The sequence below is a fragment of the Ictalurus punctatus genome, chromosome 1 (assembly GCF_001660625.3).
Source record: "Ictalurus punctatus breed USDA103 chromosome 1, Coco_2.0, whole genome shotgun sequence".
NCBI lineage: Eukaryota > Metazoa > Chordata > Actinopteri > Siluriformes > Ictaluridae > Ictalurus > Ictalurus punctatus.
In genome coordinates, this window is record NC_030416.2 from 19,580,444 (window position 1) to 19,604,764 (window position 24,321).

The window sequence follows — 24,321 nt, forward strand, 5'->3', positions numbered from 1 at the left end:
ATTATGGAGTACAGTGAGAGGCCAGCAACTGCTGTGGCAATCACCCACCACTTCAAAACTATTCTGATTTTCTTTAACATAATTCTGGGTCCTTCACAAAACAAACCAACAAATAAAATATCTGAATATGCTTTTGAGGGTCTACTCTTTCTCCATGATCATTCTTATCAGATCATTTCCATTCAATATCTCAAACAGCTTTCTTACCTTAAATATAAAAAGTGCAATATAAAATAAAATTAGTCATTTAAAATTATTTATTTAATGTCTTTCTTTCTGTCTATTTGTTATTGTTTTAAAGGTCAACATAAGCGTGTCACATTACTGAGTTTAACTCCTTCCACATGAGCATTTTTGCTCAGGGTTGTGGGTGTTGTTTATTTTTTAATCTAAAATGAATCATTATTAAGACTGATAATTCAGTGACAAAATTACACCCTTTTTGAAAAGTTCTATATATGGTACAAAGCACAAAGACAGACCCACTCTTTTAGAGAACACCTGTATCCATCCCTACAGAACACCACAGAAACTCTTACTTGCTGTGTATATACAGACACAAAAAATAGATGTTATCAGATACATTAAAATGGCTCTAAATTGAAATACAGATGTTTGAATATACTAACTTCAGCAACATTTCTTCTTGTTTAAATACATCTCTAGTTGTATAAATACTGCACCTCACATACCTGGCAGCTTCATATAAGGCCGCTATCATTTGACTATTTTTTTGTTTACAAAGAAACAACACATTTTTATCATCATAGTTTTATTATTTGTCATACAGGTGCCAAGTTCAAAGTTTATTTTGGCTGTGCAAAATACATAGCAAAACTTAGTAGAATGTTTTCTTTACATACAACGTAAACAAATTAACAAATTACCAATATATTCAGCATGTGTCATTTTGATCCCCTGCCAACATTATCGACCTTATACATTTTTCAATAATTGATCAAATAATCAGCATAGATTTAAGATACAAAGATGCATTTTTTTATGTTGTTTATTTATCATCATTGCTTTCTTTTAGAAGTATAGCCAGTGAATTCAGAGTGATATTAGGATCGAGTAAAGAAACAAGTGGAATATTCACACCAATATCCTGAAACATTTGATTCTGCAATGTCATGGCCAACATTGAATCAATGCCGAGTGCAGCAAGGCAGGTTTCAGGTTCAAACTCATCTGCATCAACATTGCAAATGTCACCTACCATGCTTCTAATGTAATCATCAAAAGATGACTGTAGATCGTTCCTGGACTCATTCACTGTTTTGACTTCAAACTCTTTCTCAATTAAGGCTGCTAGTCTGACTTTTAGAGAGGCATTCTGAGAGAGAACGTTGTTCCTCAAGTTTCTGAAGTTGAATTTGCACACAACTTGTTGAGGCTTGTTTTCCAATAAGCAGTGCTTTAAAGCTTCATGGATTTCTGGCACCTCCATTGTCATCAAACCTTTGGTTTCTAAGAATTTTTGAAAATCTGCTTTGTTGAACAGAAGACCTAATTTAAGAGGTCCCCAATTGATGGACTGTGCAGCAAGTCCGATGTTACGCCGGTAGTGGCACAAAGTGTCTAGAAAGGAGTTGGCTGCTGCATAATTAGCCTGGGACGCATTGCCAATAAAAGAGGAGATGGATGAATAACATACAAAATAATCAAGTTTGCTGTTTAAAGTAGCATAGTGAAGGTTCAGTGCACCACTGACTTTTGGACGCAAGACTTTCTCAAAGAGAGACTTGTTAAGTGTTTCAAGTAACCCATCATGCAGCACAGCAGCACTGTGAAAAATGCCTTTTATTGGACAAGAAGGGAATTTTTGTCCAATGACAGTGATTGCTTCCAATACCTCATCTGACACAGACACATCACACTGGAGAGTGATTATTCTTGCCCCATATCTCTTTTTAAGATTGTTGATATGCAGCTGTGTCTCCTCAGATGGAGCACTCCTTGAGAGTGTAGCGATGCACTTCCCACCCCAGTGTGAAATGAATTTGACTGTTTCACGTCCCAATCCAGATAAACCACCTGAAACTATGTACACTGCAGTCTTTGAGAAGAGCTGCATTGGTCTGGGTTGTAGACATATCTGTGACCTACCAGCCATAGACCCACTGTTATCCAGAACAATCAAGGATACAGTTTTAGCATTGAAGTATGATCCAACATTCTCTGTTTCAGATTTGCTAGGATGGAAAGCCTTGCTTTGTAAAGACAAAAATTTGCTATCCAAGTGCATCATTTTTAGCCATCTGTATACATCAGAACTCTGTGTTTTGAGATAGGATTTCTGAAAAATGTTGCACACTTTAACAAAGTGGAAGCACATGTTCTCACTATTATTTGAAAGAATGTTTGTTGGAGGTGAATTACTGTCACAGACAAGAAAAATGTGCTTTGCATTGGCCTCACTGCTTAACTGTGCCAAGCATGCCTGATCATAAGGAGGTAGGAGGACAAAAACAGGGCACTGGTCTAAACATTGGCCAAGTGCATTCAGTTCCATTTCTGTAACAACATTCCATCCCGACTTGTTTGCTGTGACAGTTAACATCTTCATCAGAGCGGAGTCTGGAGTTGTGGAGAAAATACCCAGTGTTTTGTTCTGTTTGACCTTAGGTAATGCACTGTGCAAAATCTCCCAAGCAAGAATAATGTAGGAGACACAAGGAGTGTCCTTCAAAAACTGAAGTCTCTTTGTTTTATAGCAAGCATCCTCTGGAAGGGTAACCTTGGAAGCTGCTACAGTGGGGTAACAGGAGACTATATGGTCTCCCACTTTCAGTTTTTTTACATCTTTTCCCACAGCTGTGACAGTCCCACTAAAGTCAAGGGCTAAAAGTTTGTGGTTCTGAGATGTATGTTTGTTCCAATATAGTGTCTGACCAAATTTCAGGTCAGACAGACTGACTGGAAAATAGTCTGAGGAGTGCATGCAAATTTTATAGAGCTGGACCTCCACATTTTTTCCATCAGTAAAATCAAGTACATCATTAGTTGGTATGGCTGACAAGCAAGACATTTCATATGGGTTGGCTGTCTGGAGGGTGAAGCGCTCAGACCATGAAGAGTTTATACCTTTGTCTATTTTATTAAGGGCTGTTCGTGTTATCACTGTTGATTGGACCTGTCCTTGTCTTATCATCACCTCTGGGTACTCATGGCTTTTATAGGAGCAAATTATATAACCCAGTGCTTTTATGTCTTCACTTGACACTGTGGCAAGATCTATTAACTGAAAAGAAATTTCCGACAACTCAGCAGCACAGGCCCTTGTCATGCCTGATAGCACAAATCCTGGACTAATGTGATCAACGGTGCTGTCAGAGGATCTGTAAGTTATGACATGAAGAGTGCGCAAGTGCTTGCACTTCCTCAAAGTCAAAACAATGTGACGGTAAAGCTCACAAATGTCAGCCAACTGCTCCAGAACTATCTGGGTTTTAAGAAAACTGAGGTTTTGACAGCTCCATATAAAGAGAACTTTCTCCATATCAGCTGTATGATGATCCAAGTGCAATAGAAAATCTGGAACTTGCAAAGAAGACAAACCTACATCAGCTGGAGAGAAAAATACAGATGATGGGTGTAAATATGTCTTCAGAGCATTCGCAATACCTAAAGTATCCTCAAAGACAACAGCTTTTGGTTTGCTGTGTATGCTGGTAATAGCAGGGACAGCAAATTTTTCGTTATGAAAGAAGTAAAAGTCAGTAACTTTTGCACTGTCTCCTACAAGTGTGATTCTGACATCCTTCAGTTCAATCAGTGCGTGTCCTTTTCTGTCTGTGAAGCACCCACATACCTCAAAGTATTCTGGCATCTCCTGAGTAAGCCTCATATATATGACCATTTCCTCACAGAGAGGTGCAGTTATCACCATGCTGCCAATTTCAGAGGGAAATCCATGTTTAATAGTGCTGTTACTCAAGGCTAAAACAGAGGTCATCTGCAGAAAATAATCTAATACAACAGGGTGCAAGCAGTACTTGTATAACTGGGTTAGCAATTGATCTGGTATCCTGACATTGGCTACTGCTTCTTTGAAATCCTCTCCATACTGGATGTCACCCAGCTGTTGAAAGATTGGCCCATACTCAAACCCTGCCTTTTTAAGTGTAACATATACCTGATCCCCTGGTATGACTGATGGACATCTATTTGAAATAATGTCTAAGAGAATGTCTTGATGGTTAGTCACAGCTGATCCTTTTCTATAAGCAATGGTGCCTGATGCATGTGTTGTAGCAGAGGACTGTATCTGAAACAAAGTGTTGTCCTCATGTGGTTCCAGCTGCACTTTCAGACAGTGTGAGCTCTTACTAAGAACAAGCAAATTCTGAAAGTTTATAGTAAGTTGAAGTGAAGCAAGAGGTATCTTTGGGATAATAGATTCCATGACAGAAGCCAAAGCCAGTTCAGTGTACAGGGCACCTGGAGCAATGACTATACCATTGCTCTTGTGCTCCCAAAGGTAGGGGGTGGCTTCTACTGACAGATTGCATTTGAACATTCTGTTATTATGTTTATGGGGAATTATCAGGGGATGGGGGCAGAGAGACATCACCTCATTACCTTGTCTTACTTCCTCAAAGTGTACATCATTTTTAGGGCAATCAAACTGATAGACTGGGTATGAAGCTGGTGGTGACTGAAACCCATTATAGAACTGGTCCCAGTCTACATTGACTCCAAGCTCAAAGAGTTTGGATACAACAGTAAGTAGTGCATCTTGATCTTTGTCAGGTTGGATTGAGGAGAGCACCACTGTGTCATTTCCTAATGTTTCCACAATGTTCCTCTGCAGAGCCCTTCTTGGGCCAATCTCAACAAAGATTATGTTCTTCCTATTACTGGCCACTGCTCTCACTGCTTGTTCAAATGCAACTGGATTTCTGATATTTCTTGCCCAGTAATCACCAGTTACAAAATCTCCTAGACTACATGTCCTTCCTGTTACTGTAGAAAATAACTCGCATTCCATTTCATGTTGATTTAAAGACCCAATGCTGTCTCTAATTTGAGTCAGTACTGGATCCATCATATGACTGTGGTAGGCAGCAGGAACATCCAAGACATGAAGGAACATATTCTTTGCTTTAAATGAGTTCTTTAGCATTTGGTGCACACTTTCAATAGCATCTTTCTCACCGGATAGTACACACGACAGAGGACTGTTCAAAGCAGCTAGACATACTTTCCCTGTGTATGCTGGAAGAATTTTCAAAATGTCTGACACAGTTATATTACCAACTACAAGCATCTTCCCTCCAGTGACTTTGCTTTGCAGAACACTCCGATAATAGATTACTTTCACTGCTTCTTCTAGAGACAAAAGCCCAGAGCAATGGGCTGCAGCAACCTCTCCAACAGAGTGCCCAAGTACAGCAGTGGGTCTGATGCCCCAGTGCTTTAGCAAATGAACTGTGGCAACCTGAGTGGCAAAAAGCAGGGGCTGGACAATGTCTGGCTTTGAGAAATCATCGTTGTCATAGCTGCTTGCTATCTTCTGTAAAATGCTCGTACCTCTGTAATTTTGAAAGTAGTTTTCAACCTCTTTGATCTTTTCTCTGAAAACAGGCTCCTCTTTCAGAAGCTGCTTGCACATTCCTCTGTATGTAACTCCATTCCCACAGAAGACGAAGACTACCTTGGGATCTGATTTAATAGCGCCAAGCGGTGTGTTTAGGCTTGTCATCAGCTGTTCCTCTAAATCCAAAAGAGATGTTGTAACATACACTTTCCTATATTTGTGTTTCATGTGACTCCTTCGGCATGCTGATGTATACAAAAGAGTTGTTAGGTCAACTTTGTTTTCTGTGCTGATTCTTTGATAAGTGTCAGCAATACACATCTCAAGGGATTTACTTGTGGCAGCAGACAATGGGAACAATTTCCTTGAACCAAACCTTTCCAAGTTAGAGGATGTAGCATCTTTATATTCTCTGATTATAGCATGTGCATTAGTGCCCCCAAAACCAAAACTATTAATTCCAGCCACCCTCTCCATGGAACCAGTGTAATGCCATGTTTCAGCTTTGGTGGGAATTTTTAGATTGAGAGCTTGAACATCTATGCTAGAACTTTCCTCTGAGTAGAACACTGAAGGTACAATAGTTTCATGCTTCATCATCAGAAGTACTTTAATCAGTCCTGCCACTCCTGCTGCAGATTCTGTGTGTCCAATGTTGCTCTTAACTGAGCCAATAAGGAGTGGCCCTACCTCTGGGGGTCGTGCCTTGGCAATGACTTTAGAGATGCTGTCTGCTTCTACTGAATCTCCCACTGGAGTCCCAGTCCCATGAGCCTCTACATACTGGATATCAGACAGGTAGGTCCCTGTGGAATAGATTCTGTTGAGCAGCTCCTCCTGCTGGACCATAGATGGCTTCGTGATTGGAGAGACCGTGTGGCCATCTTGATTTACTGCAGTTTTGCATAAAATGCCCCAAATATGATCAAAGTCCTGAAGAGCCTTAAAAAAAATTACAAATTTCTAAACATAAAAGTTGGATATATAATTTGAATGTAATATACTGTATCTATCATGACAACATCATTAAAAATAACATACATACTTTTTTCAAAGTCTTTAGAAGAACTATTCCACAGCCTTCCCCTCTACCATATCCATTTGCTCTTTTTGAAAAAGGTTTACTGGTCCCTTCAGGGGAAATCATTTTAGCTTTGCTGAGTGCCACGAAGACTCGTGGCTCAAGAATACAACTAACACCTCCACAAAGTGCCATCTCACAGTCACCTAATGGGAAGAAAAAATATGTCCTAAACCAAGAGGATTATAAAAAAAAAAAAAAAATTTTAATTTTTTAAAAAAATAAATTACAATGTGTATAAAGCATATTTTATGACCACTGGTTACCTCCACAGCTTGTAACTTGATTTAAAAAAAAAAAGGTCTGAAATTATTTAGATCTTACCATCATATCTAATTCATTCATATCATCCAGAATTTAATTCATACAATAAATTTCAGTAAAGTACAAAAGATCTCCAAGACAATCAGACCCACCAACTAATTTCTATTTTCCTATTACTAATTTCTAAAAGATTTCATAGTCTTCAAGCACATCCCATAACCTCCCAAGTAAATATCTCCAAATGAATCATCATAAAAGAAGGCAATAATCAGACACGCTAATAATACTACTACAGTGGTTGTGGAAAAATCAACACATGTTATCAGGGGCTATCAAGCTATTTGTTTTATTGCAGAAACCAGATAGCATAGTGTGTGTATTACACACCCACAGACACACGCGCACACACACTATAGTAAAGTTTCTTGGAAACGATACATACAGTGGGGGAAATAAGTATTGAACGCGTCAACATTTTTTTCAGTAAATATATTTCCATGTGGCTATTTACATAAATTTTCACCAGACTTTGGTATTAACTCAAGAAATCCACACAAAGAAATCCAAACATTAAAGTCCATAAATTAAGGTGTGTAATAAAGAGGAATGACACAGGAAAAAGTATTGAACACACTAACTGAAATTTATTTAATACTTAGTGGAGAAGCCTTTGTTTGTAATGTCAGCTTCAAGATGCTTCCTGTATGAAGAAATTAATCAGCTGCAGTATTCAGGTGTGATTTCGGCCCATTCTTCTAAACATATTGTCTTTAAATCTTGTTCAATTGGATTCAAGTCAGGTGACTGACTGGGCCATTCTAACACCTTGATTTTTTTTCTCTGAAACCAAGTGAGAGTTTCCTTTGCTTTATGCGTTGGATCGTTGTCCTGCTGGAAGGTCCACCCACGTCTCACCTCCATCATCCTGGTGGATGGCAGCAGATTCTTCTCAAGAATCTCCCAGAAAGGGCTGCATTCATCGTTCCTTCAATTATATGAAGTCTGCCAGTAGAACGTGATGAAAAACAGCCCCACACCATGATGCTTCCACCTCCAAACTTCACTGTTGAAATAGTGTTTTTAGGATGATGTGCAGTGCCATTACTTCTCCAAACATGGTGTGAAGTATGACAGCAAATAAGTTAAATTTTGCTCTCGTCTGAACCGACTACACTCTCCTAGTATTTCATAGGCTTGTCTGAATGAGTTGTAGCCAACTTTAAATGAGCTTCAACATGCGTTTTGTTTAGTAATGGAGTTCTGTGGGCTGAACGTGCATAGAGGCCATGCCGGTGGAGTGCATTGCCTATGGTTTTTTCTGTGATGATGGCACCTGCTGCCTCCAAGTGTTTCTGGAGCTCTTTCCGAGTGGCCCTGGGCTGTTGGGCTACTCTTCTGACTATTCTTCTGACTCCTGGTGAGAAATCTTGCGAGCAGCTCATGGGCCGGTTGATGGCGTGATGTTGCTTAAACTTGCGGATAATGACCTTAATGGTGCTTACTGGAGAATTCAGAAGTTTTGAAATACGTCTGTATCCGATTCCATCAATATGCTTTGCAACAATAAGGTTGCAAAGGTCTTGGGAGAGCTCTTTGCTTTTACCCATCATGAGCTGTTTCTTGTGTGACACCTTGGTAACGAAAAGCCTTTTTACAGACCATCAATTTACTAACCCAGCTGATATTAATTTGCACAGATAGGAGGTATAAGTACTTTCTAACTACTTACAGATTTCAGCTGGTTCCTTGCCTTACCTTGCCTTGGAGAACTGATTTTTCCTGTGTCATTTCACTTTATTACACAACTTTATTTATGGACTTTAATGTTGTGAATTCTTTATATTTACGCATTTCCTGAGTTAATACTGATGTCTGGTGAAAATTTCATGTGAATATCCTCATTGGAAATATATTTACTGAAATAAAATGTAGACACGTTCAATTCAATAGCTCCAATTACTACAGTCACATTTTCTCCAAGGGGGCTGTAATCCTTGTGGTACTTTAAGTTAAGAAAGGCCTTACCTTGTCTGATTGCTTGACAAGCAGCGTGGACTGCAACTAAGGAGGAGGAGCAGGCACTGTCAATGGCAAAAGAAGGCCCAGTGAGGTTGAATGTGTAGGAAATCCTGTTGGCTGCTATACTCATAGCTGTCCCTGTGCCATTGTAGTGGGTTATTGTACTCGGGCTGTTGTTCAGTAGTGTTTCATAGTCTCTGTTCATGAGCCCTAAAAAACAGCATGACCAGAATATATGTATACACAGCTGCTGCACCTGATACATTAGTGTCAGTGACACTGCTGTACTAAGAATTGTTTACCAACCAAATGCCTGTTCTGTGGTGGTCTCATGAAGCTTTCTTTCCACTAATAGACTAAATACTAAAATATACCAAAATTCTGTTGTTTTTGTTGTTATTACCTATGTAAACACCTGTTCTGGAGCCACTGACTTTTTCCATGGGAATACCAGAATCCTCCAGCGCTCTATAGGAACACTGCAGAAGTAGCTTCTGCTGGGGGTCCATAAAATTAGCCTCAGCTTCAGAGATGCCAAAAAACCTGTGATCAAACTCGTTGAACCTGGTATAAAATAAGCAGAATACCTCATAATTAATCTTTTACTTTTTGTATCTCAGAGACTCAAATTATTGTAACCCAAAAAATAATGGTTTATTTCTACAGTTGACTTTTTATTTATCATATTTTTCTACTGATCATTATTCCAAAGAAAGCCGAGTAGATATCAAATACAAATACAGTAAAATACTCCACAATACCACAGAAATATTTATACATATGTAATTGAAAAAAAACGACGTTTATTAGAGTTTTTGTGGCTCTGACCTAAAGCAGAATTTAAAATTACACCCCAATCTATAAATAATCCTTCCATTTTATAGGACCAGAAGTACTACATGATTCTAAACCAGACCATTGAAACTGAAAATCCAACTGAATCCAAACCAAAGAGCACAGAGCTTCAACTTGCAGCAGAGCAGTGGCTTAAAGCCTACTGGTAAAAGCATTATGGAGTTTTCGGAGTCAAAAAGTGGAATGTTTTTAACTGGCCAGCCAATCACATGAACTGAACTCAGCGAGCATTACCATTACCAAGGAGAAAGGCTTAAACCCCCACGATAAGCAGGGAACTAATTATCACTGAATTACAGTCTTCAGGTTAAAGCTTTCTCTCAGGGCAGATACATTTGGTGTTGTTCACTGATCATAGACTTCTGCTAGTTATTGACAGCCAACAAATAAACATGATGATATAAATTATTGGGCCTTTGTCTAATTAGCCAAGATCCATGCAAACTATTAAGAGCCATAAATACTAAATAAACACTCAATGTTATATAGACACTCTGCATGTCAACCTCATAGTCATTGTTTGAGTTCAGCTTCAGTTTGTTGAAATATCAAAAGCCTTTTCACTGCCCAATTACAAGATTGTACATAACAGTAAAAAAAACAAAAAAACAAAAAACAACCAGATTTAACAACAGAATAATTATCTTTACAGATCACACTTTTAAAATGAACAAAACTATCTTAAAAGCAAACAATTTAACAAGCAGTAGAGCAAGAAATAGAACAAGGAAAAGAAGTAAGATTAAGAAGATGAAGAAGAGGAAGAAAAAGAAAAACCATAAAAATGACTTACCCATCTATGAAAGCAGCTTTAGTAGTTTGTATTTTCCCAAGAATGGTGTCATCGGGATTGTACCACTGTGTTACATTAAATCTCTGCTCTGGAATATCCGCTGTACAATTTTTCCCATCAATGAGAACTTTCCAGAAATTGTCAAGTCCCTCACCTGTAAGGATGCCATATATAAGTACTTATGTACAATACTCAGGGGAGAATCTGTGTGGAACACATTGGCACTTACCTCCTGGGAAGCTACACCCAATGCCAACTACAGCAATATCTTCATCCATGCTGTTTGCATCATCAACAATTCTTTAGCAGATAAAAAAGTTTTGGCACCACAGTATATACAGCTCTGTAATCACTGTTCCTGATAGATCAGAATGTATGTGCCTATATATGCCTGCACTACATCCCAGGGCCTTTATAAAGCTTCCTCATCAGTGAGAATTGTTTAAAGTCTCTTTCAAGAGAGGGATATTGGGTTACATGCAGGTTCTTCATGCAACCCACAATTATGGTGATTTGAAACAAAAGCCATTAATTGCATGGCTGGGCAAATATAAAAAAAAGGATTTAGGGGCACTTCTTAAGGGGACATAATGGAGGCATTCCCTCCAATAATACAGTGGCATTATAGAATTGTGATCAGTTAGGAGAGCTTTTATGTTATCATGCATCATTGATGAGAGTCACCAAGCAGAAAATTACCCCCCCCCCCCCCCCCCCCCCCCAAAAAAAAGAGATCATTTTCCTCTGTATTTGTTCTTTAAAGACAATATGGGCAGTGACCATTTAAAGTAATTGCCTCATTATTTTGAGGTAAGGGGTTATCCTTGATGGTTTATTTATTAAATTTCTAACAATTATTTTAAATCAGTAAAGTACTGCTGACCGTTCCATTACAGGGCATTTCTTAGTTATTTCTCTTGCATTCTAAAAGCATTTTGGCTAGACTATGGTACATTCACAAGACCTTCTATGAAAAAAAAGAATCTCACACTTTCCATTTTGACCATTTCCAGCATACTTTATTAGGTATTCACCATTGCTCATTTTTAACTAGGCAAATAATTCTCAATGAGGACTAATTCACAAAGCAGACACAGACATTACATAGACTCTTATATACAGGGTTGTCATCACAGCTCCTTTAGCAGCCATAAATCTGGCCACAATTAATCAGGCAAATACAGATGACTACCATCAGCACCATGTCAAACTAACAGACAAATAAATAGGCCTATTAGTTTGTAAAATCAGATTTGTTCATACAACTAAATAATCCAACAGCTGATATAAAAGACAAAAGAAAACTTTTGGTACATAATCCTGCAACTTTGTCAATGTTCATCACTTTTTTGCAGGAAAAATGTCTTCTTGGAAAATAGGACCAGTATTCACAATATAAATGGCGTCCTCATTTTCCTAAAAAGTTTCAAAGAAAGTATTGCTCCTTAAAGAAACCAATACTTAGACCTTTAGCCTATTATTGAAGTAATACTGATGTTACATTCTTGGTTTGTATTTAATGAGGTGAGAGATGCAGTCTGAATCATTCATTCAGTTTGTCCAACAGGACACAAAATATTCAGCTGGTATGAGCCAGTCCACCAGAGTCACGGATAACTTGAAGTACACTATAACTGAGGTCACAATTCTTTTGCAAACCAATTTTTTAAAAATGTGAAATATTTTCAAGTTGCAGCTTCATTTCATCCAGAAAGACTATAGTGAAATGAAAGATAATTATTAATATTATCTTTACCAGCAATGTGCTTTGCTTCCATTAACAGACTATCATAGTATAGCCATGTGATGCTATTAAATTAGATCAATAAGATCTAATAAGTTTAATGGCTCTACTGAAATATAGAAGTCAGTTTCTGTGTCATTCATGGCTTGAGGGCAAAACTTGCATTCTTATTTTCACTCTGTTTTACAGGACTTGTAACAGTGAATGGAAAGTGCAAAAGGTAAAATGGGGTAACCATGCCTTTCTGCACACACAGGATCGTCAAGAAGGTTCATTGAGCACTACTTTCCAATATGCAATGCAGAGCTCATTTGTCAGAAGAGTAGCTGTTTTACGAAAGTGGAAATACATAAACCGAGATAGTACATAAAGGCTACAAAGAAATTGAAACTGTGGGCATTTAAAAAAAAAATAAAATAAAATAAAAAAAACACACAACAAAAAAACTTTGGCTTGGGAAATTAGAATAGTCCAAATAGCTCTATGAAGGTGTCTTTAAAATCGGGTTGGCCTTCCAGTAAAGGAACATTATAGAACTCAAAATTAAATAGAACATTTCTCAGTATATTTGTTTCTGCTGACTGAGGACAGTGGAAGACTTGAACATTATATTAGCGTCCTTCCTCATTCAATCACCTTCGTTTAAATGAATATGAATGAACATCTTCAGCTCTTTTTGACATTATTGAGATCAATATCATCTGGGCTCTATTGATTTGCCCTCCAGAACCATCTGAATTTCTTTTGCATCCAGAGTCTCATAAGTGAGCAGAGCATCTGCCAGCTTTTTGTGCTCTTTGCTGTATGTCTTGAGGAGTTTCTTAGCACGCTCATATGAATCCTGATGAAAAAAAGTACAAGAACAGAACACAGACAGTATCAGCATATGTACTCCTTAAGACTATGAGCATGCTTTACTGACTGACCGTGAGACTGAAAGGTACCTGTAGCAGCATTCTGACTTCCTGGTCAACAGCAGCTTGTGTTTCTGGGCTATGTTTGGACAGGTCCGAGTACGTCATGACACCCAGCTGGAAAAGGCAGAGGGGAAAAAAAAGTTTCAGACTTCCAATGAAACAAGAGATGAAAATATCTGCAGTACAATTAATGTTTTAACCCTAAACGGTCAAATTGGCAACAAATCAGCACTTTAAAACAACACATATATAATGTGTGTATGCATGTACACACATATATATATATATATATATATATATATATATATATATATATATATATATATATATATATATATATATATATATATATATATATAAATAATTTCCAAATTTCCATAGGCTTGGGACATGCTCCCCCAATGAGCAAGAAGATCAGGTTTATTTTATCCCCCTGTGTTTGAATCACACACTGGATATAATTACATTATGGTCCTTTTCAAAACAAACATACATCCATGTTGCCTTCTATTTATTATTCCTACAGTGAAATACAGAACTCTATTTTGCTTTTCCCTGTTTTTGCTGTCCCTTTAATTCTGATTTAGTTCATGCAGCACTGCCCCCTAGTGTACACACGTTAAGTATGAAGACTGACCCCTACTTGAGTGTCTACAAACTATGCCTTGACGTGTTTGCAGATATGCGCTCATATACATATATACATATATACATACATATATATACAGTGAGGGAAAAAAGTATTTGATCCCCTGCTGATTTTGTACGTTTGCCCACTGACAAAGAAATGATCAGTCTATAATTTTAATGGTAGTTGTATTTGAACAGTGAGCGACAGAATAACAACAAAAAAATCCAAAAAAACGCATGTCAAAAATGTTATAAATTAATTTGCATTTTAATGAGGGAAAAAAAGTATTTGACCCCCTCTCAATCAGAAAGATTTCTGGCTCCCAGGTGTCTTTTATACAGGTAACGAGCTGAGATTAGGAGCACACTCTTAAAGGGAGTGCTCCTAATATCAGTTTGTTACCTGTATAAAAGACACCTGTCCACTGAAGCAATCAATCAGTCAGATTCCAAACTCTCCACCATGGCCAAGACCAAAGAGCTCTCCAAGGATGTCAGGGACAAGATTGTAGACCTACACAAGTCTGGAATGGGCTACAAGACCATTGCCAAGCAGCTTGGTGAGAAGGGGACAACAGTTGGTGCGATTATTCGCAAATGGAAGAAGCACAAAAGAACTGTCAATCTCCCTCGGTCTGGGGCTCCATGCAAGATCTCACGTCGTGGAGTTGCATTGATCATGAGAACAGTGAGGAATCAGCCCAGAACTACACGGGAGGATCTTGTCAATGATCTCAAGGCAGCTGGGACCATAGTCACCAAGAAAACAATTGGTAACACACTACGCCGTGAAGGACTGAAATCCTGCAGCCAGCGCAAGGTCCGCTGCTCAAGAAAGCACATATACATGCCCGTCTGAAGTTTGCCAATGAACATCTGAATGATTCAGAGGACAACTGGGTGAAAGTGTTGAGGTCAGATGAGACCAAAATGGAGCTCTTTGGCATCAACTCAACTCGCCGTGTTTGGAGGAGGAGGAATGCTGCCTATGACCCCTGGAACACCATCCCCACCGTCAAACATGGAGGTGGAAACATTATGCTTTGGGGGTTTTTTTTCTGCTAAGGGGACAGGACAACTTCACCGCATCAAAGGGACGATGGACCGTCAAATCTTGGGTGAAAACCTCCTTCCCTCAGACAGGGCATTGAAAATGAGTCGTGGATGGGTATTCCAGCATGACAATGACCCAAAACACACGGCCAAGGCAACAAAGGAGTGGCTCAAGAAGAAGCACATTAAGGTCCTGGAGTGGCCTAGCCAGTCTCCAGACCTTAATCCCATAGAAAATCTGTGGAGGGAGCTGAAGGTTCGAGTTGCCAAACGTCAGCCTCGAAACCTTAATGACTTGGAGAAGATCTGCAAAGAGGAGTGGGACAAAATCCCTCCTGAGATGTGTGCAAACCTGGTGGCCAACTACAAGAAACGTCTGACCTCTGTGATTGCCAACAAGGGTTTTTAAACCAAGTACTAAGTCATGTTTTGCAGAGGGGTCAAATACTTATTTCCCTCATTAAAATGCAAATCAATTTATAACATTTTTGACATGCGTTTTTCTTTATTTTATTGTTGTTATTCTGTCTCTCACTGTTCAAATAAATCTACCATTAAAATTATAGACGGATCATTTCTTTGTCAGTGGGCAAACATACAAAATCAGCAGGGGATCAAATACTTTTTTCCCTCACTGTACATATACATATATATACATATATATATATATATACATATATATATATACATATATACATATATATATATATATATATATATATATATATACACACACACACATATACATATATATACACACATACATATATATACACACACATATATACATATACACATACATATACACACATATATATATATACACACATTATATATATATATATATATACATATACATACACACACACACACACACACACACACACACACACACACACACACACACATATATACACACACACACTTTATATTATATATGTGTGTATATAAAAATAAAATAAAATTTGTCAGAACTTTCTAAATATACAATTGGACAGTACTCAGTTTTCCGTATTGGGCTATAGGTTAATCAAAACAGACATTAAATGTTAGCTTAGACAAAGCTCTAATATAAGAAGTATAGGAACCATACAAGAACTTCTCATGAATTTTCTCCCTTTGCTGTTAATGAAAATGAGCAATCAAATGTTTAAAAAGTCCTAATGGAATTTAAAGTCTTCCAGCTACCCATTACAAAAGCTAAATCTCTTTAAACAATATAAAGTTGACAAAAGGTTTTGCTTCATAAACATTCAATACATTTTCAGAAAAAGAGGAAACATGCCATGTCATTAAAAAAAAAAAGAATTCATAAAACACAGGCTAATCATGAAACTTTATCAATTTCAATCAGTAATCATACCTTGTCACTCATACCAAAGCGTGTAACCATCAACTTTGCAATCTTAGTGGCTCCATCAAAATCACTTGATGCTCCTGTAATGAATGAACAATACTTTAGGAATGACCTAACTAAACATAAGAAACTAATCTGCCATCAGTACAGATGCCCACCTGTAGTGATGTTTTCATCCCCAAAGATGAGCTCTTCTGCCACCCTGCCGCCCATGCTGACATCCATCTGAGCCAACAGTTGAGCACGAGTCTCACTCCACCGATCGTTTTCTGGGAGCATAGACACCTGAGTGTGAAGATAAAAGTACATAAATGCAGTGTTCTTCTGAATGTGTTTTTGTGAAACATTATTTTAGCATCGACAACAACAAAACCTGTTATCTTAATGATAATTACATGACCAAGGGTGGGTCCTCGTGGCATGATAGTAGCTTTATTTATGGGCATGGCGTCTTTAGTATAATATGCCACAATAGCGTGCCCAGATTCATGATATGCTGTGATTGTCTTGTTTTTCTTGTCGATCTCCACACTCCTGCGCTCTGGGCCTGGTGAGAAATTGTCAGAAATAAGTTGCTGGCTTTTTTATGGGGGACAGGTCCTCCATCTATAATGCCTTAATCATGTGCACAGAATGTGAAGCCTCACCCATTAGGATCTTGTCTTTAGCAAACTCCAGTTCCTTTATTGTCACCATCTCCTTTCCATCTACAGCAGCCTTTAGCGCAGCCTGATTCACCAAGTTCTCCAGCTCTGCTCCAGAAAAGCCCACTGTTCCCCTCGCAATAATTTCTGCATCCACATCTAGAAATAAAAACAAAAACATTTATTTTTAAATAAATAAATAAATAAAATAATAATAATAATAATAATAATATTGTACAAATTCTTTTTTCCCCCCTCAAGCCAAAACCTGTGGTCTTTGATAGCTAGTTTGACATGTTCCCCGACAGCTGATTAATGGCCGTTATGATAAAATTTTTCCTCTGATTAAATTCTGGCAGTGTCAGAAGATTTGGGGCACAGTCCTGTAGTGTAGCGTCTCCTACTCGATATGACTTTTCTTGCGTGCATTTGTTTTTCACGCCTTTACGTCTTACAGTGCGACATGGCTTACAGCAGGGATCGTGTTCTTACAGTCTGACAAGCAACAGTCGCAAAGGACTATTAAAAATCACACACTGTGCACTCGGATTCAGATATAATAATATTAGAATATTTTCCTCACCAGGGTCCACTTTGATTTTCTTCAGATACCAGTTGAGGATCTCAGTGCGTCCTTTTACATCGGGTCTGGGGACTGTGACTTGCATGTCAAACCTCCCAGGTCTCACAAGAGCACTTAATGCACACGGACACAAGACAGAAATTAAACCAAAGCATAAAAAAGGCTAAATAGGTTGTACTATACTCTCATTATGCTTTTTCTTGTTTCGTGAGGTGAGTGGGAGGTCTTCATTTAAACAGACTTTAAAAGACACCCTGGGTTCTTGCACTTTAGTATTTAAAAAAAAATCCAAACCTTTTTCAGAATTTATTCATTTATTTATTATTATTTTTTTACAGACAGATTGTTAACTTTCCACAATTTCTATGTTCAGTTTCGTATTTTCACCATGAAATATAAATCATAAAAAGGGAAAAAATATTACATTTGATTAAATGTGCAATAGGGTGTTAGTGTAGAAAATAAGGTGATGTTTAATGATAATGCATTTAGAACATTTTGCTGGACATCATTCATATCCATAATGATTCCCAAAAATCCTGTTTTCAAAACAATGCACTTACTTGTCCAAAGCTTCTGCAAAATTTGTTGCCCCAATAACAATAACCCCTTCGTTTGGTTTAAACCTGAAATTATACAATAAATAATAAAAAGTATTAGAATAAGAACCCATGCTTATGTCTGCAATTACTTTGACAACCGCACAACTACTAACCCATCCATTTCTGCAAGGAGCTGGTTAATGGTCTGACGCGAATATGGATGCATGGGTGACTCAATCCGCTTTCCACCCACACTGTCCAACTCATCAATAAAGATCACACAGGGGGCATTAGCTTTCGCCTCTTCTGCAGGAAAAGGAAAACAAAAGTATTACCGCGTTTCACTGAATATACAGGAATTTAGCTTGTTTACAATAATCTTCATAGACATAAGTATGCAACAGAGGCAGGGGTGTACCAGCCTAAAGCACTTCATACTCACTGAACAGGTTCCTGATGCGACTTGCTCCAACACCCACAAACATCTCATCAAACTCCGACCCGGACGCATAGTAGAATGGCACATCTGCCTCCCCTGCCACAGCTCTGGCAAGCAGAGTCTTTCCAGTACCAGGAGGACCGACCAAGAGCACTCCTGCAAACATGATAACTCAGTCAAAGCACAATGCATTCATTTTATTAACCAGGGTATTTTATTTATTTCTTTATTTAAAATTCTATATTTATACCTTTGGGTAACTTTCCACCAAGTGCAGTGAATTTCTGTGGATTCCTCAAGAACTCAACAATGTCTTGAAGCTCACTTTTTGCCTCCTCAACACCTTTCACATGCTCAAAGGTGACGTTCTTCATTTGGACCGGATCCAGCGCGGCATCCAGGCCAGATGTAGTACGGAATCGGACTGTTAATGAACAAAACAGAATGAGGAAAAGTGAAGTTTGCAAAGAAGCAGTGATCGATTTGCCGATTAGTTAGCTGCTACATAGGGGTAAAAACCTGCCAACTAAGTGTCTCTCATTTACAGATCTTAAAATATACAATTATTAAACATTTAACTAATATCAGTCATATTATGTGTAACCTACCAGACATGACTCAAAATCATTTTCAGTTCAACACATAAGTTTTATGAATTTGAGACAGGACAACTGTGATCAATTTATCATAGACCAAATTTGAACATGCAATACAATCTCTATTCACTGTAAGAAAACAGGTTTTGTGCCATGCATGCAAACATTGAGAATAAGTAAGATGGGAAACAAACCAGTATGAGAAAATGAGCCTTTACCTGAGAGAAATGGTGTTCTTGACAAACCATAGATACCAACAAGCAGGAGGACAAGCAAAATCAGACGAGTCCTCTTAAGTGACTCTGTGAAAAACAACAGTATTTCTTGTGATACACAACTCATTTTCAGATAGGCACTTCACCTATACATGGCACATAAAAATTCTCTGTAATTACATACATGTTAACGATGAACATGTCTTGTTATGGCTAGCCTTGAGAAATGCATATTAAAGATGGAAGTAAGCACTGAAGTAAGTATTTACAACATAAGTAAAACTTTATAAATGATGAATATGTATCAGTGTCTCAAAGACTATTTAAAGGGTCCTGCCTTGTGTCTTCTGCATTAGGGCTTGAGATTTCATGAAGCCCTCTGTAAAACCAGTCTTAAAGGCATCTTGCTGGTTTTCTGGAAGATTCCTCTGTTTTATTAACTGGTCAAGGCTCTCAGCATCTGCTTTATCCCTCAAGAGAAGACCCTGTAGAAAGAGACATCCAAGGGAATACAGAGAGAGTGAGAGACAGAGTTATAGACTTTCACAAAACAATTATGCCAAAAACATTTAACAATTCAGTATAACTGCACTCTCTCAATGCAATATCGTTTTATTATACACCTCAAGACTGCTTCCTAACCTTCATAAATATTGGGGTATAGCTCTCTGATTCTGCTGGACTTTCATAGCTGGTCTGAAGGCGCCTGGTCTTGGACCTCAGAGTCTTAAAACCTCGGCTTTGGACCCAACCTTTACAGACACACACACACACACACACACACACACACACACACACACAAGTATATATAACTGCATTGTATGGGGGGGGGAATGCATAGAGTACAATGAGAACAATGTAAACAATGTACGAGTACAAATAGCTAAACTGTGTTAAATTACAGAAAGACAGCTGACTTTCATTCGACACAATGGGTCAAAACTTTATGAATGAGTTTATCTGCATTACCTTGCAAGTGCTGAAGATCTGAGCAAAGAACCTGAAGAGGACGGGAGTTTTGTCTATGGAATATTGGATAACCAAAGAGTCCTGGCATTCTCTGAGAGAAACCTGGTAAAGCAAACAGTAAAAAAAAATAATTAATTTCTTGGCAAATTATAAAATAAACAACCGGCACAACATGAACAAATGGCTGTCACTGTAACATGTTTTTCCAGTAAAATTTTAAACCCAAAGCAACCTTTGAGAAACACAGTTGACTGCAGAACCTCTCACCATGTTTGTTGTGATAGAAGGAATCTGTGGAAATGTGCGACGTTCTCCATCTTGAAGATCGAAGACAGACCCTAAGGTCTGAGCTCTCTGTGGGAGCTGGTGTGGGCAGCAGCCTGTTTAATAGCTCATTAACTCCACTTAGCCTCAGCTCTGAGATCCCCAGGTCTTTATGGATTTGCTTAAGCTGCAGGATACCAGGATGACCAGGATCAACAAAATATTGCACAAATATGTAAATGTTTGGGTATAAACTTGCCAGAAAAAAATTATCCCAGTGTAGCTTCTGAGCAAACAGCTGTGTTCATCAATAAAGAGCTTAAACATAATTACAAGTTTCTCTCTATATATGTGAAGCCTAAGCATGTGATTCAGAGTTTTGTTTGAAACAGTTAACAGCAAGTAAACATGGGTGGCAGATGCCTCGTCCTGTGAAAGTATATGGTTCTTGGACTAATGACAAAAAATACCATACCCATACCAAAACCTCCATCAAAAATGGTAGCAGCAAATTCAAATCATCCAGGAAAAAAAATAATAAAAAGAAATTTCACAAATGAAAAAAAAAAAACCCAAAACAAACAAACAAAAAAAATCATCTGTTGCAGTTGGGTGTTAAATCTACAACAAACTATTGCTGACAGTAAGCAGTTAGTTATGAAAATAAGTTAAAATGGCTTTAAATCACGCTTACTGGCTACTTCAATAGACACACCACATTGTTTGTCCGCATTGCAAATGCCCTTCTAAAGACTAGAACTCACCTTTCAACATTTACATTGTCACTTAGCAGACCCTCTTACCCAAACCGACTTACAAAACGCAAAAACACATCTTAAAGGATTAACCTAATCTAAAATACAAGAACCGAACTACCCATCTCTGCTCTTGCCCATTTAAAATAATATTCTGGCAGCCTTCCCAAGTTACAATAGGTGAACTGCCAATATGAAATTTTAACCTTGTCCTCTATAAAAACCAGGAACCTGGAAACAGACACAACACTGGCTTATACAGTTACAGCCATATTTTTCCATACCGTTATTATTCTGTACCGTATGCAATGACTGATATTAAATTATGTCAGAGAATCACGTGTAGTGTATAGTGTTAGAGGGTATGTAGTGATGACGTGTACCTGTGTGTCAGGGCTGTTGGACAGTATGTGCTGATCAGCTGAAAGCTCTCTGTGTAGACTCTGAACTGCAGCACTGGCAGTGGAGCTGGCTGACGCTTTCAGTGAGTGCACAGCATTAATAATATGGCTCAGAGGCACGGTTACCTAAAATACAAACGTAAAATGGTCAGTAATTCAGACTACACTGGATCTGTGCAAGACCGTAGTTCACACAGTGGGGTTCATGAAACATAGCCATCTGAGATCTGCGATTTTATAACTTTGTTCCAGTGGTGAAAATCACAAGCCTTCATTACCAGGTAGTACATTTGTTTAAAAAGTAGTTCTTATACACGGTGTCCCTAAAGTCTCCGTACATAGGGGAAATTAACGCATTTTAGCAAAACGTCTCCCAAAATTTTTTATTCTTATTTCATATAATATATTGTTTCAGATAGCCTTTAAGAACACCTTTGATAAAATAAGAACATATTGAAGTCACTCTCATGGATTGGGAATCTGCCGCAAGGTTGTGATGGACTTTAACAGGAAACACGGCAGGCACATCACACACGGCACTGTTGCCAAACTTAACAAGTTCAAATAGACTGAAATGTTGCGGACCAACTGAGAAGTGGACGTCCACAAACATCCACTGACGAAGGCACAACTGCCATGATGCTGACAAACACAGTCCCTTATGTATGGAGACTTTTGGGACACCCTGTGGTTATGTTTAACTGGCCACTTGAATGGGTTTAAGCCAAACCAAGTAGGCATGATACAATACTCAAAAACAAGTAGGCTTATAACTAATACTAATTTGATTATGGGTACAATTTTAATAAGATGTCATCTGTGAGTGAAAGGTTAGAATAAATATACAAAGCCAATTTCTTTAAAAATATCATTCATGTGTGTTTAAATAGGATTTATTTACAATATATCTGGGGTCAGCAAACTATTATTATTATTAATATGATATACGTGTGTGTATACATTGTACAGTTAAAGGGCTCACTAACAGCAGATAGTCTGAGAACCCATAGTGTACGAGACAGTGCTTTAAAGGAATCTTAATATTGTGTTTATCAGTTTCGTAAAATATATCAGGAATAACAAATTCCTTTAAAAAAATGAAAAAGCTACAGATTTCAGTCGTGGCTGACTATCTTAAGGGCGCAGACCTTGCCCACACACTCACTTTACCGAGAGAGAACCGAAAGCACGCTGTTACAGCTGCTCCGTGACTAGCTAGCTAGTGAGGACAAAACAAACAAACAAACAAAAAAAAATCAATAAAATTACATTTTAAAAACTGTCTAAATGTTCAGTTCCTCCCCACAGCCAGCAGGCTAATATTAGCTATACACATTACCAACTGCAGACGGCTATGTATAATCATATTATAGTATAGTTTTATCCGGAAATGCGAGCTTAGCTAGCCGGCAGCATAATTGCTGACTAGCTCATACTCACACCAGGTGAACTCTGCTAACTTCCCCAGAGCTAACTTGTTTGTTAAAGACAATTTAATATCACATTTACTTCAAGGATTTAGACTAAAACCTAAAACCGTAATGACTTTTAAAAGGTCCCCATCGAATTAAGCTACTTCGAAATGAAAACAAACAAGAAAACTCACAGCAGCTAGCTGATCATCTACAGGCTTCGTCATTTTACAACAATAAAACACACAAAATGTCATCGTACCTGAGGCTGGAAAGATGTGGTTAGGGAGAACATTGTTCACAAACAATGGAGAAGATCTCCAAAACATTCAGCGGAAGAAAAAAAATCAATCCTCTGTCCTTTTGTTTTCCCCTTTAAACTAGCTAGCTAGGAAACTAGCCTCGGTCAGCGTTGCCAGATAATAATAAAAAAGGAAAGTAGTCATAAACCAGGTTAATAGCATCATTTGATATTTTAATACTATGATTACTATTAGGTTTTTGTTCTTTCTTTTCATTTTTGTAAGGTAGTTCCGGATAATAATAAGCGGTACTCAAACCATGTAATTTATCTCACCAAGGTCTTAATTATTTTTGTATTATTATAGATACTGACATAAATATTAAGGACACTCTCAGAAAAAAGGTACTAAACTGTACTGTTGCTCGTCACTGGGGTGGCACCAACAAGGGAACATCTGTACCTTTAGTGTGTACTGTATCTTTTACCTGGAAACGTGAAAGTGTACCTTAAAAAATTAATAGTAATTGTACTGATGTACCCTTTAAAACTTTATTCTAAAAGCCGAAAGTACACCACATACACCTTCCCAGGTAAAAGATACATCCTAAAGGTACAAATGATGTCGCATTGAAAGTACAGCTTGGCACATTTATTTCTGTGAAAGTAGTTAGTAGTTATTAGTCATGAAGATAATTAATGAAGTTCAAAATTAGTTCATTGATTCCGTGTGTCACTGATCTGGCAACACCGGCTACTGGCTTCTTCTTCAGCTATCCCGTCAAAGCCCGAGTAGTAAATAATATTAACCAACACTGCCATCTAGTGGAAATTAATATTGCTGCCTGTCGCACTAGGCGTTGGGGGAAAGTTTTCCAAAGCAATGTGGGTTTTCGCAAAGCTCACCAAAAACGTTTTGTCTTTTTTTGTATTTCGTATTTGTTTTACAGTGGATTGATATTTTCTAATGATGTGCTGCTGATACACTATACAAGCAAAGTTTGT

At 38.0% G+C, this 24,321-nt stretch overlaps 2 protein-coding genes across 2 annotated transcripts; both read right to left on the reverse strand.

The window, feature by feature from the left end:
• Window positions 1-95: 95 nt before the first annotated feature.
• Window positions 96-11,046, reverse strand: pks1 (polyketide synthase 1). Its single transcript, XM_017463396.2, has 7 exons — window positions 10,955-11,046; window positions 10,784-10,854; window positions 10,555-10,708; window positions 9,310-9,470; window positions 8,913-9,116; window positions 6,588-6,769; window positions 96-6,484 (listed from the first exon to the last, which is right to left on the reverse strand). The coding sequence occupies exons 1-7, from the start codon at window positions 11,044-11,046 to the stop codon at window positions 1,010-1,012; spliced, it is 6,339 nt and encodes a 2,112-aa protein (XP_017318885.2). The 3' UTR covers window positions 96-1,009.
• A 505-nt stretch (window positions 11,047-11,551) lies between these two features.
• yme1l1a (YME1-like 1a) lies at window positions 11,552-23,494 on the reverse strand. Its single transcript, XM_017475026.3, has 18 exons — window positions 23,338-23,494; window positions 21,646-21,789; window positions 20,511-20,694; window positions 20,244-20,345; window positions 19,917-20,026; window positions 19,612-19,759; window positions 19,278-19,361; window positions 18,714-18,887; window positions 18,467-18,619; window positions 18,198-18,330; window positions 18,046-18,108; window positions 17,483-17,595; window positions 16,903-17,058; window positions 16,651-16,802; window positions 16,414-16,540; window positions 16,262-16,335; window positions 13,243-13,329; window positions 11,552-13,139 (listed from the first exon to the last, which is right to left on the reverse strand). Exons 1-18 carry the CDS (start codon window positions 23,368-23,370, stop codon window positions 12,996-12,998), a joined length of 2,181 nt encoding a protein of 726 aa, XP_017330515.2. The 5' UTR covers window positions 23,371-23,494; the 3' UTR covers window positions 11,552-12,995.
• Window positions 23,495-24,321: the final 827 nt, after the last annotated feature.

Coding starts and splice junctions, on each gene's coding strand:
- pks1 (XM_017463396.2), bottom strand. CDS start 11,046: ATGAAGAACCTGCATGTAACCCAATATCCCTCTCTTGAAAGAGACTTT. Junction 10,709..10,783: donor TGGGTGTAGCTTCCCAGGAG/GTAAGTGCCAAT, acceptor GCATCCTTACAG/GTGAGGGACTTGACAATTTC. Junction 6,770..8,912: donor TTGTCAAGCAATCAGACAAG/GTAAGGCCTTTC, acceptor TCTTCCCATTAG/GTGACTGTGAGATGGCACTT.
- yme1l1a (XM_017475026.3), bottom strand. CDS start 23,370: ATGTTCTCCCTAACCACATCTTTCCAGCCTCAG. Junction 19,760..19,916: donor ATACCCCAATATTTATGAAG/GTTAGGAAGCAG, acceptor CTCTTTCTACAG/GGTCTTCTCTTGAGGGATAA. Junction 17,059..17,482: donor GAAAATCAAAGTGGACCCTG/GTGAGGAAAATA, acceptor TTTTATTTCTAG/ATGTGGATGCAGAAATTATT.